The sequence below is a fragment of the Salvelinus namaycush genome, chromosome 10 (assembly GCF_016432855.1).
Source record: "Salvelinus namaycush isolate Seneca chromosome 10, SaNama_1.0, whole genome shotgun sequence".
NCBI lineage: Eukaryota > Metazoa > Chordata > Actinopteri > Salmoniformes > Salmonidae > Salvelinus > Salvelinus namaycush.
Genome location: NC_052316.1, coordinates 15,167,286 through 15,183,772, shown reverse-complemented (window position 1 = coordinate 15,183,772; position 16,487 = coordinate 15,167,286). Strand labels below are relative to the sequence as shown.

The 16,487-nt window shown below is 41.1% G+C and overlaps 1 protein-coding gene across 2 annotated transcripts in view; it reads left to right on the top strand.

The window, feature by feature from the left end:
• LOC120054750 (protein strawberry notch homolog 2-like) overlaps positions 1-16,487 on the top strand; it is a 118,158-nt gene that overhangs the window by 33,236 nt on the left and 68,435 nt on the right. For both annotated transcript variants that reach the window (XM_039002323.1, XM_039002322.1), the window contains exon 3: positions 2,203-2,291. In XM_039002323.1, coding sequence (XP_038858251.1) covers positions 2,203-2,291 — 89 coding nt within the window. The remainder of the gene's footprint in view (positions 1-2,202; positions 2,292-16,487) is intronic.

Below are 16,487 nucleotides of genomic sequence, written 5' to 3'. Positions count from 1 at the left end.
CCTCATCCCCTTTTCTACATTTTGTTATGTTACAGCTTTATTCTAAAATTGATTAAAAAAAATTAAAACAAATCCTTATCTACACACTACCCCATAATGACAAAGTGAAAACAGATAAATTTTTTACAATTTATATTAAAGAAACAAACACATTTACATAAGTATTCAGACCCATTGCTATGAGACTCGGAATTGAGCTCAGGTACATCCTGTTTCCATTGATCATCCTTGATGTTTCTACAACTTGATTGGAGTCCACCTGTGGTAAATTCAATTGATTGGATATGATTTGGAAAGGCACACATCTGTCTATAAAAGGTCACACAGTTATCAAAGTAAAAACCAAGCCATGGAATTGTCTGTAGAGCTCCGAGACAGGGCTGTGTCGAGTCACCGATCTGGGGAATGGTACAAAAATAATTCTGCAGCATTGAAGGTCCCCAAGACCACAGTGGCCTCCATCATTCTTAAATTAAAGAAGTTTGGAACCACCAAGACTTTTCCTAGAGCTGGCCAAACTGAGCAATCGGGTGAGAAGGGCTTTGGTCAGTGAGGTGACCAAGAACCCGATGGTCACTCTGACAGAGCTCCAGAGTTCCTCTGTGGAAATGGGACAACCTTTCAGAAGGACAACCATCTGTGCAGCACTCCACCAATCAGGCCTTTTATGGTAGAGTGCCCAGAGGGTAGCCACTCCTCAGTAAAAGGCACATGACAGCCTGCTTGGAGTTTGCCAAAAGGCACCTGAACACGATTCTCTGGTCTGATGAAACCAAGATTTAAATATTTGGCCTGAATGCCGAGCATCACGTCTGGTGGCTGCATCATGCTGTGGGGATGTTTTTCAGCGGCAGGGACTGGGAGACTAGTCAGGATCATGGAGAAAGATGAACGGAGTAAAGTACAGAGATCCTTGGTGAAAACCTGCTCAGGACCTCAGACTGGGGCAAAGGTTCACCTTCCAACAGGACAACGACCCTAAGCACATAGCCAAGAAAATGCAGGAGTGGCTTCGGGACAAATCTCAATGTCCTTGAGTGGCCCAGCCAGAGCCCGGACTTTCTAAAAACCTGTTTTTGCTTTGTCATTACGGGGTATTGTGTGTAGATTTAATCAATTTTAGAATAAGGCTGAAACTTAACAAAATGTGGAAATAGTCTAGCGGTCTGAATACTTTCAAAATGCACTGTAAATACTATGCACGTCAGTCTCTCTTGGCTACGAGTTGGAGAGACTTGACTGCATCACTTATTTTTATAAGTAACAATGTGTTGAATTCCAAATTGTTTGCATAGTCAACTTACACACAGCTCTGACACACACCAGACATGCCACCAGGGGACTTTTCAGTCCCCAAATCCAGAACAAATTCAAGAAAGGTTACCGTATTATATAGAGACATTATTACATGGAACTCCCATCTGATATTGCTCAAATGAACAACAAACCTGGTTTCAAGAAACGGATAAAGCAGCACCTCACGGCACAACGCCTCTCCCCTATTTGGCCTAGATATTGATATGTAGGTTATTTGTGCCGTTTTTACAATTATGTGCTTTTCTTGTCAATTAATGTATTATGTAATGTTTCATGTTTTGTGCGGACCCCAGGACGAGTAGCTGCTGCTTTCGCAACAGCTAATGGGTATACTAACAAAATACAAAATATTGTCATGGTGGTTTAGGACACGTTAACATAACCAGAACCTGGAACACAAGAAATGGCTGTCATGTGTTAGACGGTTTGCCATTTTGTTTGGTACAGTGACATCTTTGTGGTGACAGTTATCTCGACTGATGCAGGGCCTGATACAGGTTCAGGTATTAACTAGTGCAAGGCATCATCTGTCTCTCTTCAGGAGTTGCTGGCACGATCTAGTTTCTCAGACCCAGAGGAACAAAGACATGGTAAATGGTTTGCCCAATAGCACTCTGGTTGTTTTCTCGATGGCACTCTGTGAAATGCACTGGTGAAAATAAAAGCACTATATTCACCAATGTAATTTGAGGGAAAATGGTACACCTTGTCACAGAGGTTTAAACTTAATGAATGCAGAGAACTTTTATATGATTCCTGACAAAGTAATTTGACAATATAAATGCAAAGCGTTTATGACCCTATGATATCTAGTTGCATATAGTGTTGTGTTTGAGTCTTCTTAGGCATAATTAACTAATGAACCTTTTATCTTCTCTGTTTCAGAGTTCTATGTATCCTTCTGCTTCCTGGGGATCATTCTCACAGCAGTCTGGAGGCTACAGCTCACACTGCCCTATGCAATCTGGAAACCAGTAAGTAACCAATCACCTCTCGTACCTTACCCTCCCCTCTGCTGTTTTACATGTGATGTGTGGAACCCTTTCTGTCACACACTGACACATGTGAGATCACATGAGTGTCTCAATGCATGTAATCTCTTAGCAAAGGTTAATAATACCTCTACTTGGCCATCACTGTGTCAGTGACATAGTCCTCCATATGTGCTCTTTGTTTTTGTAGTAGTAAGGGATATCATTTGCCCTGTTACACAGGGCTTATTAAACCCAAATTAACAAGGCTGCTGTCAAATACATTATTCAAAAGTGCCCCTAACAATAAAGGCCCAGTCAAAGTACCAATGCGTATTGAGTGTAATATTTAGCAGCTTGTCCTGTTTTGCATTTGCCTGTCTTAAAATCTGGTGGACTTCAGTTCCTTTTATTAAATCTCCTTAATTTCCTGTGGAGGACTGCCTGACTGGCTGGCTGGCGTCGCCCTCGCTGGGGAGGATGGAGGTTATCTCTACATCAGGCAGCGGGCCCTTCCCTGGCCTCACATTGCTACCTAACCCCCACCTCTCAGACAAACACACACACGAGCACCTAACCCCAAACCTCCATTGTGCGCACACTGGCAATTGTGTCCCCTAAAAGGCCTTGGCTTGGCCAGTTCTGTACACAGATATGATTCCCCTGGTTAAATGAGTTCAGTGCTTCTACAGCATTTTCTCCATTCAGTTTGCCCCCATTGCACATGGCGAAGAGACTCAGTACGTAATCAAAACCTCTAATCCCTACCCGGTGTTGATTTAACCAATGATGTAGTTTGCTTTCCCTCCTCCTTGCTCTTTGGGTGATTTTTCCTTGAAAGCATTCCACAAATGACGTTAGCAGTTTAGTCAGCATTCAGTTCACTGGTAGTGGTCTCAAGCTTCTTCAATCTAATCTTTGTCGCATTTTCCCCCCACAGGTGCTTTATTAAAGTAAGCTAGTATAGGGCTGGGTGATATATTGAAATAATTTGATTAATTAGAATGTATGTTTTAGCGCAAAATTCCACATGCCTCTATCACAAGAATCATGTTTACATTTTTATGAGCGTTTGTCTGCTTGTTCTCATGTTTTATTTTTGGTCTCGTCGCCTTCGCTGCTTCTGTGCTGTTTTCACCTTCCCAATCATATACTAAGCCCCTGCCACTCACAACAAAGATGAAAGATCACTTCTTCCTCTGACAACAAGCCGTTTCAACTCGTTATTTGCATTTGAGGTTTGGTCCAACAGAATCGGTCATATGGACACAAACACATTGAGACATTATTTCTCAGATGGGAATCACTGTGCTGCCATATTTATAGACCTATGTTTTAAGCAATTGAATGTATAATTTAAGACAAGCGTAGCTGCTGAAACGATGCTGTGTCCAGGTCTACAATCAGACTGGTACACATTAACAATATCATTTGAAGTAAAAAATATTATTAGCAGAGTTTGCTAGTGATTTGAACATTTTTGCCAGGCAAGATAGCACCCAATTTCTGAACTAGTTAACCAAGTCAGAAGGAATCCACATTTGTGAAGGGTGAGGACATATGCGCCACCTTCCAGATATTAGGGATAGCACCAGAAGCAATTGTTTAATAAAACATGTGGATCAAAGGTTCTACAATGATGGGGGCAGAAAGCTGCAGTAGAAAGGGATCAAGCAAATCGGCTCCTGTTTTTTTACACCATTTTTTTTAAAGTACCTAATTTACATACATTTGTTCAAATTAAGAAGAAAAAAAGTGAGTGCCTGGTATCTCTGCTATCTGTTTAGAGGTGAATCAAGAACTCTAGTGGAACTTTATGTATTTTCAGAAACCATTGTCTGTTATGGAACCAGAGGCTGTCAAACCTGCTGGGGCAGTGAAGGGGCTGTTTTTTTTTTCTAATAAAGATTTTACAATTTTCTGAAATTTGGCTGGATATCTACCACTCTCAGATACACAATTCAAGAAGTATTTAGACTTTGCTTTTCTAACTAGGGTAAGACATTTCTCAAATGTCTGAAGGACTGCCAGTCAGAGGTAGAATCAGTAAATCTAGCCTTAGCCCAAACTAAGTTTCCTTCACGAAATCGTTCAGACCATTCATATGTGAACCATGGGTTAGATCTGTCCTTAAGCCTTAATCTCTTTTATATGGGGCATTCTTATCTGCAACAGTGTGAAACAGAGAGGTAAAACATTTAAAGGCCTGATCTGAATCATCGCTAGAGGACACACCCTCCCAGTCATACAGGAAAGGTTGCTCATTGAAAGTTCTAAAATGTATCATAGTAATAATGCGTGGACACAATTTAGGTAGCTTAGTATCTCTAATATAGGAGTGAGATAATGGTCACTGAGCTCGTTAGCAAAGATTCCATATGCTTTATACATATGAGGGGTGTTTGTCAGGATATCCAAAAGAGTAGGTTTTTAATGGTGTTTTAACTTGGGGCGGGTTGGTTGTGTTAAATTTGGATCAGACAAAGATATTTGTACTATCTGATACTGGCATCAACCAATCCAAGTTAAGATCACCCAATATTAATAATTCAGATTTTGCATATTTATACCGCAAGTCAGACAATTTGTTAAGAGCAATTGGGAGGGCTGAGGGACGGTGATAAACTCCCACTAACGTTAATTGTGCATTGGGGACAGAGGTGGTAATGCACACAGCAACATTCAAGTTGTTCTTTATGAATTTGGCAACGCCCCCACCTTTGTCAGACCTATAAACATTATATCCATTCAGAGACGCATCAGTCTAGCACACTTTCTTAACCAAGTCTGAGTAATTATCTAAATGTCAATGTTAGTTTTGAGAAGCCTGAATTACAGTAAGATCAATAAAATAAAAATCTAACTTCTGACATTTACATGAATAAGTCCAAGGTCACAGCCGCGGGATTTCAGATCAGAGGGAGTCTCTAACACAAACGTGCTATGATCATTAGGTAACCCTCTATATGAAATAGCTGTGTGGTTTGCTTGAAATGGTATACATACAAAATTGCTTAGAACTGTGCCATTTGGTCTATGCCTCGAAGGAGGATGTTCATTAGTACAAGACTCAATGCGGGTTACCTGTTTCGGGGCAAGGACTGATATCCCATCACTTTTTTAACTACCTTTTCAATGTTAGCACTCAGTTTTAGCTGCCAGCTGAAGGCGGGCTAGATGAGTGGACATGAGTAAAGGGACTGTTGTCGTCCTGTTGTAATGTTGGATATCACTTGCCTGGCATCGGGGTCTCCAGGACCAGAGCGGATTCCTGGGGGTGGACAGTCAACTTCTAGCGGTGCAAAGTTGTTTGCCAGGCAGAGTGGATCCTCCAAGGCAGGAATGGACCGCCTGGTTGCAGCACCTTTGGGCCCTTTCACCTAACCACCTCTGCCCAGTTTCTAGTTGAACAAGCCACCTGCTTCAAGAAGTGAGGGAGAGCGACATCGCACAACTCTCCACCACCCTGGGCGAGAGATGTTCAGCTCCTAAATATCTTTAGCTTGGGCTTTAGCTACATTAATTAACTCATCGAGGCTCTGCTTCAGCTCACCGGCGAACGTCCTGCAGCCGCCCGATATCTTAAATCAGCCAGTCAGACCAAAGGCACTTTTTACAGACATAACACTGTTCTGACTTCTACTCTGTCCCTCTGGTTAGTGAACATTTCAGTGGTAGCATTGGACAGTCAATGGTTGCCATTGATATCCATTGGATGGCCGACGGTTGGCATAATGCCAAAAACAAAGCAGGCTATCCACAGCTAGCAGCGCTAGCTTAACGTTTAAAAAGTTCAGTAAGTCGGTGTGTTCCGTGAAGAGCTAAAAAAAAGAGTGCATCAGTCCGGACCTGTACAGGCCATTGGTCAATACACTCATATAAAATATATAATAGCCTATAAAGGAGGATAGAATAGCTCATGAGTTTAACTACTCGCTCCACTATTCACTCCAAACACAACTTGCTATACATCGTCCCAGATTGCTCTGCGGCCAAGATGTGGATGGGGGAGTGCTCAGCCCACCGTTTCCTGTCATCCACGATCAGATCCTTTTGTCTTGCTGGCGTTGAGGGAGAGGTGGTTGCCCGGGTACCTCACTGCCAGGTCATTGACCTTCTCCCTATAGGCTCTCATCGTCGTCAGCTATCAGGACCACCACCGTCAGTCGTGGATGAACCGGGAGTACAGGAGGGGACTAAGCAAGTCCAGGATCGTTCAGTGCCAGGGTCCTGACCTTAGTACCATCCAAGCTCATCACTATGGTGTTGATCGCTGAGCTGTAGTCGATGAATAGCATTCTCACATAGGTGTTCCTCTTGTCCAGGTGGGAGAGTACAGCGTGGAGTGCAATAGAGATTGCGTCATCTATGAAATCAAATGTATTTATGGAGCTCTTTTTACATCAGCAGATGTCACAAAGTGGTTATACAGAAACACAGCCTAAAACCTCAAACAGCAAGCAATGCAGATGTAGAAGCACGGTGGCTAGGAAAAACTCCCTAGAAAGGCAGGAACCTAGGAAGGAACCTAGAAAGGAACCCGGCTCTGAGGGGTGGCCAGTCCTCTTCTGGCTGTGCCAGGTGGGGATTATATGAGTACATGGCCATTATGGCCAGATTGTGGATCTGTTGGGGCAGTATGTGACTTGGAGTCTGGGATGATGTTTATGTGAGCCATGACCAGCCTATCGCTATGGAGCGATAGTCATTTAGACAGGTTACCTTGGCGTTCTTGTGCACAGGTATTATGGTGGTCTGCTTGAAACATGTAGGCGTTTACAGACTGTCAGGGAGAGGTTGAAAATGTCAGAAAAGTTTTAGAATGATCAGGGACATACAACTATAATTTTCCTAAACAGAAAACACATTAGTGCAACACGTTTGGCAGAAAATGGCTTCATTTTCATCAGATGACAACAGAAATGCAACGCTATTTGGCTGGCAGCCACACATGAAAAACCAAGGTCTTTTTTGCAAAAACTATGCATGGCCATCATATTTATGTTTAATATAGAATGTAGCCAGCTACATTTCCTAATGTTTTTTTTAAAGTTAATCTTGCATTTTATTGGAGAAAAATAGGCTGGCTACACCAAGAAAAGTACAGAAGAAAAGTAGCTACACATCAGTTGTCAAAACGCTTTCTGATAGAATGCCCACCTGTAAATTCTCATCCGAGTGAAGTGCAACTGAAGCACAAAATGAGTCTGATGCCGAGAAGAAAATACATTAAGAAGCATTTTAGATCTACGTTTACGAAAAGCATCAAGATATTTCTTATGCGTTTTTCCTGCGTGAAAAATGAAGAATTATGCGTTAACTAGCAAGTTAAACTTAGGGTTCGCTTATCTAAGTAACTGGTTGAATTAATAAGGTGACGGGGCATCATATTGTTGGCTTTATGACGTGTTTGAGAAGTCAGCCCTTTGGATGAGCTATCTGTACAGCTGCCACTGCTATCTATTGATTTCCTTGTTTTTTTCTCCTCTCTGTTCTTGGCCCGTCTTCTCCGATTAGTGCAGGCAGGCCCGTTGCCCTAGTTAGCATATTTAGCTAGGAACCTCCATGGAAATTCGCTATTACTTGTGATAATTTCGTTAGCACTCTGGTAATAGACACCCAATGGGCTTTTTTGTGTTTTTTGGCACCCACTTGTGTACTTAGCCAGTAATACCGTAAATCCTAGGATGAGAGGAGGACAGTATGAAAATTTGGATGCCGCTCAACCCTATTTTGTATTGTTACTGTACTGTTGGAGCTAGAAAAATAACTATTTTGCTTGCACCTGCAATCTCATCTGCAAAATATGTGTACGCGTCCAATAAGATTTGATTTTGACTACGCTTGGGCGGTATACTGTATCCCGGGGTTTTTGGAAATAGTCACGGAATGGAATTTCAATACCGTTTTTTCTAATACATTTTAGTATTTGTAGCTACTTTTTAAATACCTGTAGTCAATATGTTAGGAAATTGAACATTGCTTTCTTCATTTCACCTGTCACGTTATTATGAAGCTTACGGCAGTCCCCAGTCACGTGGTGTCTTTTTACAACCACACAATGACGAGAGACCGGAGCCTTGTGAGTCACTCACTATTGCGACGCATGGTGCCAGGTGATCTAATTATTAGGGATGTACCGATATGACATTTTTGATGTACCGATATGTCAGTTATTCGAATGGAGCTAGGGGTGTGTTCATGTTTCTTTCAAACATATTCTCAAATGCCATTGAAATGGAAGCAGCGGTATGAGAACCAGCACATTCTTGAGCATGCAATATGGCTTTCCTCAGTACGAAAACCTCGTCGACCCACTGTTCTGTCAGACTCATAATTCTCATGGGGCTGACATCGCTGGTCCAAATGCCAGTCATGAAGCTAATAGCAGTGACGCCCATAGCAAGTAGCTCAAGGATGTGAGTTTCAACAATACTGTAACTCCGAGTGGCAACATCGGAAAAATAGTGCCTACTTGGTAGTGTGTACCGGTGCTCGACCAGTCTGCGAAAGCCAACATCATCCACGACAGAGCACGGTTGACTGTCAAGTGCAATGAATTCCATTATCTTGGCGTTAACCTCTCGGGGATATGTGGGACGGTAGCGTCCCACTTGGCCAAAAGCCAGAAAAAATGTAGCGCGCCAAATTCAAATATATTACTATAAAAATCAATCTTTCATGAAATCACACATGAAAGAGACCAAATTAAAGCTACACATGTTGTGAATCCAGCCAACGTGTCTGATTTCAAAAAGGATTTACGGGGAAAGCACACCAAACGATTATGTTAGCTCAGTACATAGCCACAGAAAAACACAGCCATTTTCCCAGCAAAAGATAGTAGTCACAAAAAGCAGAAATAGAGATAAAATGAATCACTAACCTTTGATGATCTTCATCAGATGACACTCATAGGACATCATGTTACACAATACATTTATGTTTTGTTCGATAATGTGCATATTTATATCCACAAATCTCGGTTTACATTGGCGCCATGTTCAGAAATGCCTCCAAAATATCCGGAGAAATTGCAGAGAGCCACGCCAAATAACAGAAATACTCATCATAAACTTTGATGAAAGATACATGTTTTACATATAATTAAAGATACACTTGTTCTTAATGCAACCGCTATGTCAGATTTAAAAAAAAAAATAAAAAAAACTTTACGTAAAAAGCACACCATGCAATAATCTGAGACGGCGCTCAGATTTAACAACATTTCTCCGCCATGTTAGTCAACAGAAATACGAAATTACATCATAAATATTCCCTTACTTTTGATCATCTTCATCAGAATGCACTCCAAGGAATCCTAGTTCCACAATAAATCGTTATTTTGTTCGATAATGTCCATTACTTATGTCCAAGTAGCTACTTTTGCTAGCATGTGTAGTACATGTGTCCAAACGCTCGCGCAGATGCAGGCAAACGTCGGACGAAAACTTCAAAAAGTTATATTACAAGTAGAATAAACTGGTCAAAGTAGAGAATCAATCTTCAGGATGTTGTTATCATATCCAATAACGTTCCAACCGGAGCATTCCTTCATGTCTGTAGAAGTTATGGAACGCAAGGCGATATTATGAGGAAAGCGCGTGACCAGGAACTGGCAATCTGCCAGACCACTGACTCATTCCCCTCCCATCCGGCCCCACAACACAGCATAAGCTTCATTCCACGTTCTACAGACTGTTGACATCTAGTGGAAGGCGTAGGAAGTGCACACAGGTCCATATATTACAGGGAATTGAATAGGCGATGAGTTTAACCTCTACTTCATCACCCTCCCGGATCCGGGATCCTCCTCATCAAAAAAGCTGACTAGCATAGCCTACCCTAACGGGACAGGGATATCATATAATATAATTTTCATGAAATCACAAGTCCAATACAGCAAATGAAATATAAACATCTTGTGAATCCAGCCATCATTTCCGATTTTTAAAATGTTTTACAGCGAAAACACTATGTATTTCTATTAGCTAACCACAATAGCCAAACACACAACCGCATATTTTCACCATGTTTCCACCGCATAGGTAGCTTTCACAAAACCGACAAAATAGAGAGAAAATTAGTCACTAACCAAGAAACAACTTCATCAGATGACAGTCTTATAACATGTTATACAATAAATTTATGTTTTGTTCAAAAATGTGCATATTTGAGGTATAAATCATAGTTTTACATTGCAGCCACCATCAAAAATAGCACCAAAGCAGCCAGAATAATTACAGAGAGCAACGTGAAATACCTAAATACTCATCATAAAACATTTATGAAAAATACATGGTGTACAGCAAATGAAAGATAAACATCTTGTGAATCCAGCCAATATTTCAGATTTTTAAAATGTTTTACAGCGAAAACACAATATAGAATTATATTAGCTTACCACAATAGCCAAACACACAAACGCATTTATTCACCGCAAAGGTAGCTTTCGCAAAAACCAGCAAAAGATATAAAATGAATCACTAACCTTTGGACAACTTCATCAGATGACAGTCTTATAACATCATGTTATACAATACATTTATGTTTTGTTCGAAAATGTGCATATTTATAGCTACAAATCCTGGTTATACATTGTGAATACGTAGCAACGATTCACCAGAATCTCCGGAGATATTTTGGACACTCACCTAATCTGACCAAAGAACTCATCATAAACTTTCCATAAAAATACTTGTTGTATGGCAAATGAAAGATACACTGGTTCTTAATGCAACCGCCGTGTTAGATTTAAAAAAAAAAGAACTTTACCACAACATACAGCTTGGGTTATTGTGAGACAGTGCTCACCAACACGGCGGAGAATAGACATCAACATATTACACAGAAATACGAAATAACATCATAAATGTTGTCTTACTTTTGCTGAGCTTCCATCAGAATGTTGTACAAGGAGTCCTATTTCCAGAATAAATCGTTGTTTGGTTTTAGAATGTCCATTTCTTCTGTCGAATTTGCGCCACAATGCTAGCCAAGGTTGCGAACATTCCCATCCTCTCTTGGCGCAAAGAACGGAAAACTCAAAGTCCCAATAAACGTTGAATAAACTGATAAAACTGGGTTGAAAAAACCTACTTTATGATGTTATTATCATATGTATCAAATAAAATCAGAGCCGGAGATATTCGCCGTGTATACCGAACGCTTTTCAGAAGACAATGTCGAGGTCCCTCACACGCCGTCGAAGACAAAGAAAATACCGGACCTGTCACTCCAAAAGCTCTTGTTCGGCCTCAGATCAAGCTAGACACCCCATTCCACCTTCCACTGCTTGTTGACATCTAGTGGAAGGCGTATGAAGTGCATGCATATCGATAAATAAAAGCCAGTTGAATAGGCAGGCCCTGAAACAGAGCCTCGTTTTCAGATTTTTCACTTCCTCTATGGAAGTTTGCTGCCAAATGAGTTCTGTTTTACTCACAGATATAATTCAAACAGTTTTAGAAACTTGGGAGTGTTTTCTATCCAATAGTAATAATAATATGCATATATTAGCATCTGGGACAGAGTAGGAGGCAGTTCACTATGGGCATGCAATTCATCCAAAAGTGAAAATGTTGCCCCCTATATCAAAGAAGTTAATGGATTTCGCCTTTTGCGTTGTCTCGCTGAAATGTTCTTACTCTTTCAAATGACTGTTCGACTTGTTGACTGCTAAATCCACACAGCAGACATTGTGGGCTAGGTTAGGAATGCTGTGTTGCACATGTAGCACTATTTCTCTTTGCGTCATCTACCTACGTTATATAGGTATGCACGTCAGCTTTGACATCGGTTTTGCACATTGACGTTAAGCGAGACATTGGGCCGATGTTGGCATTTTTAGCTAGTTGGGGTACGTACTTTGCCAGAGGTAGTACCTTGGGGAGTCCAAAGAGTTGATCTGATTGACATATGTTTAGACCATATTTTTTTTACAGTGGCTAAAATTAAGTTACTTCCACACAGTTGATTTGAGTCCTGTGGGACAGCGAGAGAGTCTTGGTTGATTTAGCCTCAGCCTCTCCCTCACATTTCTGTTCAGAGCGATTCACGTATGTGAATGGGTCGGTCTCCAGCACTCTGTTTACTCGCCACACGCACACCTTTGTTTTTCTATCCTTGTGGTGACCAAACAATTGATTCCCATTAAAAAAAATCCCATTTTCCCTTTAAAACTTCATAGGGGTAGCCACTTTTTTTTTTTTTTTATATATATTTAATAAAAATAAAAAAAATAAAAAATTAGCCTAAAATGACATACCCAAATCTAACTACCTGCAGCTCAAGCCCTGAAGCAAGGATATGCATATTCTTGGTACCACTCGAAAGGAAACAATTTGAAGTTTGTGGAAATATGAATTGAATGTAGGAGAATATAACACAATAGATCTGGTAGAAGAAAATACAAAGAAAAAAAAACTTGTTTTTCTACCACCGTCTTTGAAATGCAACACAAAGGTTCCTCATCTAACCCTCACTCTGGTTGTAATTCCGATGGTGTCCACAAGATGGCAGCAGTGTGTGCAAACTACATGACATTGTGAAGTCACCCAGGTACATTTGGGCAAATCGTGAAGGAGACATTCACATTACATTTTTCTGCAAGAATATCGTCATCTGTATACTTTGATATAGCTTTTCCAGTGTTAGTAGCCATATTGTAAGTTCAACATTTGCAAAACAACTAGTTTTCATAACTCTCCATATTCTTATAATTTTTGTCCCAAAGAAAAAGGCTTGCTGTCGCACAAGGTTAGCAGGTACATTTTGCGACAGATACAGGGTTTCCCGTAAAGCCCAGCTTTACAGATACTCCCGTAAAGCCCAGCTCATTGACTATCTAGCTAGCTTTGTTTGACCCCGATTGGTGCTTATTTGACAAAGTTACAGTTGATCAAGTGAAGACCGCCTGCGTCATCGGCGTGCCATGAAGGCGTCGCTCTGACCAAACTTGGTGTCCTATAGGATATACTACACCCCTAATGATATAGTGAAGTTTGGTTACGTTCTAGAATCTCTGAGGAATAAATACGAATGTGATTTGACTGGTTGAAACAACGTTTAGGGTTAGATTTTCAGATTCCTTTCTTTGCAAATTGAACGAGTGGAAATACAAAATCGATCGTGCATTCAATATGGACCTTTTTTAGGATATGAAAAATGATTTTATCTAACAAAAAGACACTTCATGTTATCTCTGGGACCCTTTGGATGATACATTCTGAAATCTTGCTCTGATTTAAGTACACATTTCACCTTCAGAGGTGAATTTATCAAACCTATCGTGGTGAAAGTGGGTTGTTAGCTCTTCTCAAACAATAGCATGGCATTTTTTCGCAGCAATAGCTACTGTAAATTGGACAGTGCAGTTATATTAACAAGAACTTAAGCTTTCAGCCGATATAAACACTTATATGTACCGACATTTGTTGTTTCTCTAAAATCTGTGATCATTACACAAGGCACTGCATGATTTACAACTGTCCGGTTGACGGGACACCTAACCTTTAACATAATCCTAAATTTGACCAATAAACCTAACCCCTAAGCCTAAAATAGTCTTTCCTTGTGGTGACCAGCGAAATGTCCCCACTTGGCCTAATTTTCATTGTTTTACTATCCTTGTGAGGACTACTGGTCCCCACAAGGGGTGTAGAACCAAAAACACACACTGACTCAGTAGTCTTGGATGGAGGAAATTCTTTGTTAATATTTATGGATGTTATTGAGATGCTGAATGGATAGATTTAGCAATAGGGTCGCTATCCATCAAACAGCTGTACATAATATACCATACAGGCGACCTATTTAAAAATTCCTTCTGAATTTAAACGGAACTGAAGCCCAACACTTACTGGTTGTTGCGACACAGTGGGAGATTGTCATGGCCTGATAGTCTGACATAGCCACACGGTGTCCTGATCCTATCTGGTAGTTTGGTGGTAAATGAAGTGCAGGTTTGTCTGGAAGTCTAAATGAAAGTTCCTGATGTGGCAACACACAAACACACCTGTTTTATAGTGCCTAGTGTTGCAAAGGGTCGGAAACTTTCCAGTGAATTTTGCTTAAATTCATCAAAAAAAGTTAGCTTATAACAGTGAACCTTTTTTATGGGATACACAAGGCAATTCTAGGTATTTTGGTTAAACTATCCCCAATTCAATGGAATTGCAACCCTCTGCATGCACAGTGCATTCTTCCATCACATGTACAGCTGATTCTCAAGATCTTGCACACTAATGAGATGCTATTGAGCCTACACTGTGTGAGCCAAGGACTACATGCTTTCTGGTAAGTTTTGATTACAATACTGGGTGGGGTGAATATATTTTATATGACATGATTTTTTGTTAAATAGTAGCCTACCGCAAAGTGTTTAAATCATTTCTAACTTGTTAACAATTTCTGCTAGTTAGTTTTTACTACCATGTGGGGTTTATTTAGCTTGCTTGAGTGTTAATTCACCTGTTTCCAGACATGTTTCATTTTAACCTGTATCTTACAAAGGAGTTGTTTAATCTAACTGCTTAACTATTTATTTGTATATGGAATTGTATTTGTTTTTTTACTCATTTTTTTCTAATCTTTATAGGAAAATGCCACGGGCACTATCTGATGTGTGGAGACATTTCACTGCAGCTAATGTAGAAGGAAAAGCTGTGTACCTTTGCAAATACTGTGCCAAATCATATTTGAAGAATGCAACAAAGATGCAGAATCATCTGGCCAAGTGCATAAAGTTCCCTCAGCGCCCACACCAAGCAACCTCTGACAAAAGTCCCTCTACTTCTATTCGAGGTGAAAATCATAAATCGGACACCTTATCGATAGCAACAGCTCATGGTCCTCCTGGAATCATTTTTTTTTTTTGATTCAATGGAGGAACGTAGTCAGACATGCTGATGAATGTCTTGCTCGAGCTGTGTATGCAACTGGTTCACCGCTGATGCTCACAGGCAATGGGTATTGGAAGAGATTTCTGAATGTTCTTCGCCCAGCATACACCCCTCCAACCAGACATACTTTATCTACTAATTTTCTGGATACAGAGTTCAAGTGAAGGTCAAGCAAATCATAGAGAAAGCAGACTGTATTGCAATCATCTCTGATGGGTGGTCGAATATTCGTGGGCAAGGAATAATTAACTACATCTCCACCCTTCAACCAGTATTCTACAAGAGCACAGACACCGGGGACAACAGACACACCGGTCTTTACATTGCAGATGCGCTGAAGGCAGTCATCGATGACCTTGGACCACTGAAGGTATTTGCACTGGTGACAGACCATGCTGCGAACATGAAGGCTGCTTGGTCTAAAGTGGAGGAGTCCTACCCTCACATCACACCCATTGGCTGTGCTGCTCATGCATTGAATCTGCTCCTCAAGGACATCATGGCACTGAAAACAATGGACACACTCTACAAGAGAGCCAAGGAAATTGTTAGATATGTGAAGGGTAATCAAGTTATAGCAGTAATCTACCTCACCAAGCAAAGTGAGAAGAATAAGAGCACCACATTGAAGCTGCCCAGCAACACACATTGGGGTGGTGTTGTCATGTTTCACAGTCTCCTGGAGGAGATGGAGTCTCTCCATGAAATGGCATATCAGTCTGCCGATATGGACAGCCCCATCAAGAAGATCCTCCTGGATGATGTATTTTGGGAGAGAGTGGTAAGCAACCTGAAACCTATAGCAGTAGCTATTGCACGGATTGAGGGAGACAATGCCATCTTGTCTGATGTTCAGACTCTGCTTGCAGATGTAAGAAGAAATCCATACTGCCCTGCCCACGTCACTGTTGCTCCAAGCAGAGGAAACTGCAGTTCCACCTTGGCCTGAATGATGGCAAGGTTCTTGGCAGTCTGGCGAAGTACACTTCCAAGCAAGGGCTTTGGGATGGACGTGCAATATGGCAGTCGTTCCAAACATATCTAATCAGCCACCTGGTGGAAGGGACTTGGTGATTCTGAGGCTTTTTCCCCTGTTGCCTCCGTCATCCTCCAACTCCCACCAACATCAGCCAACTCAGAGCGCATCTGGTTCTTGTTTGGGAACACACACCAAAGCACGCAACAGGCTGACCAATACAAGAGTTGAAAAATTGGTGGCCATCCAGGCAAATTTGAGGCTTCTTGAGCCTGATAACGAGCCATCCTCAACAAGGTTGGACAGTGAAGATGAAGCCTC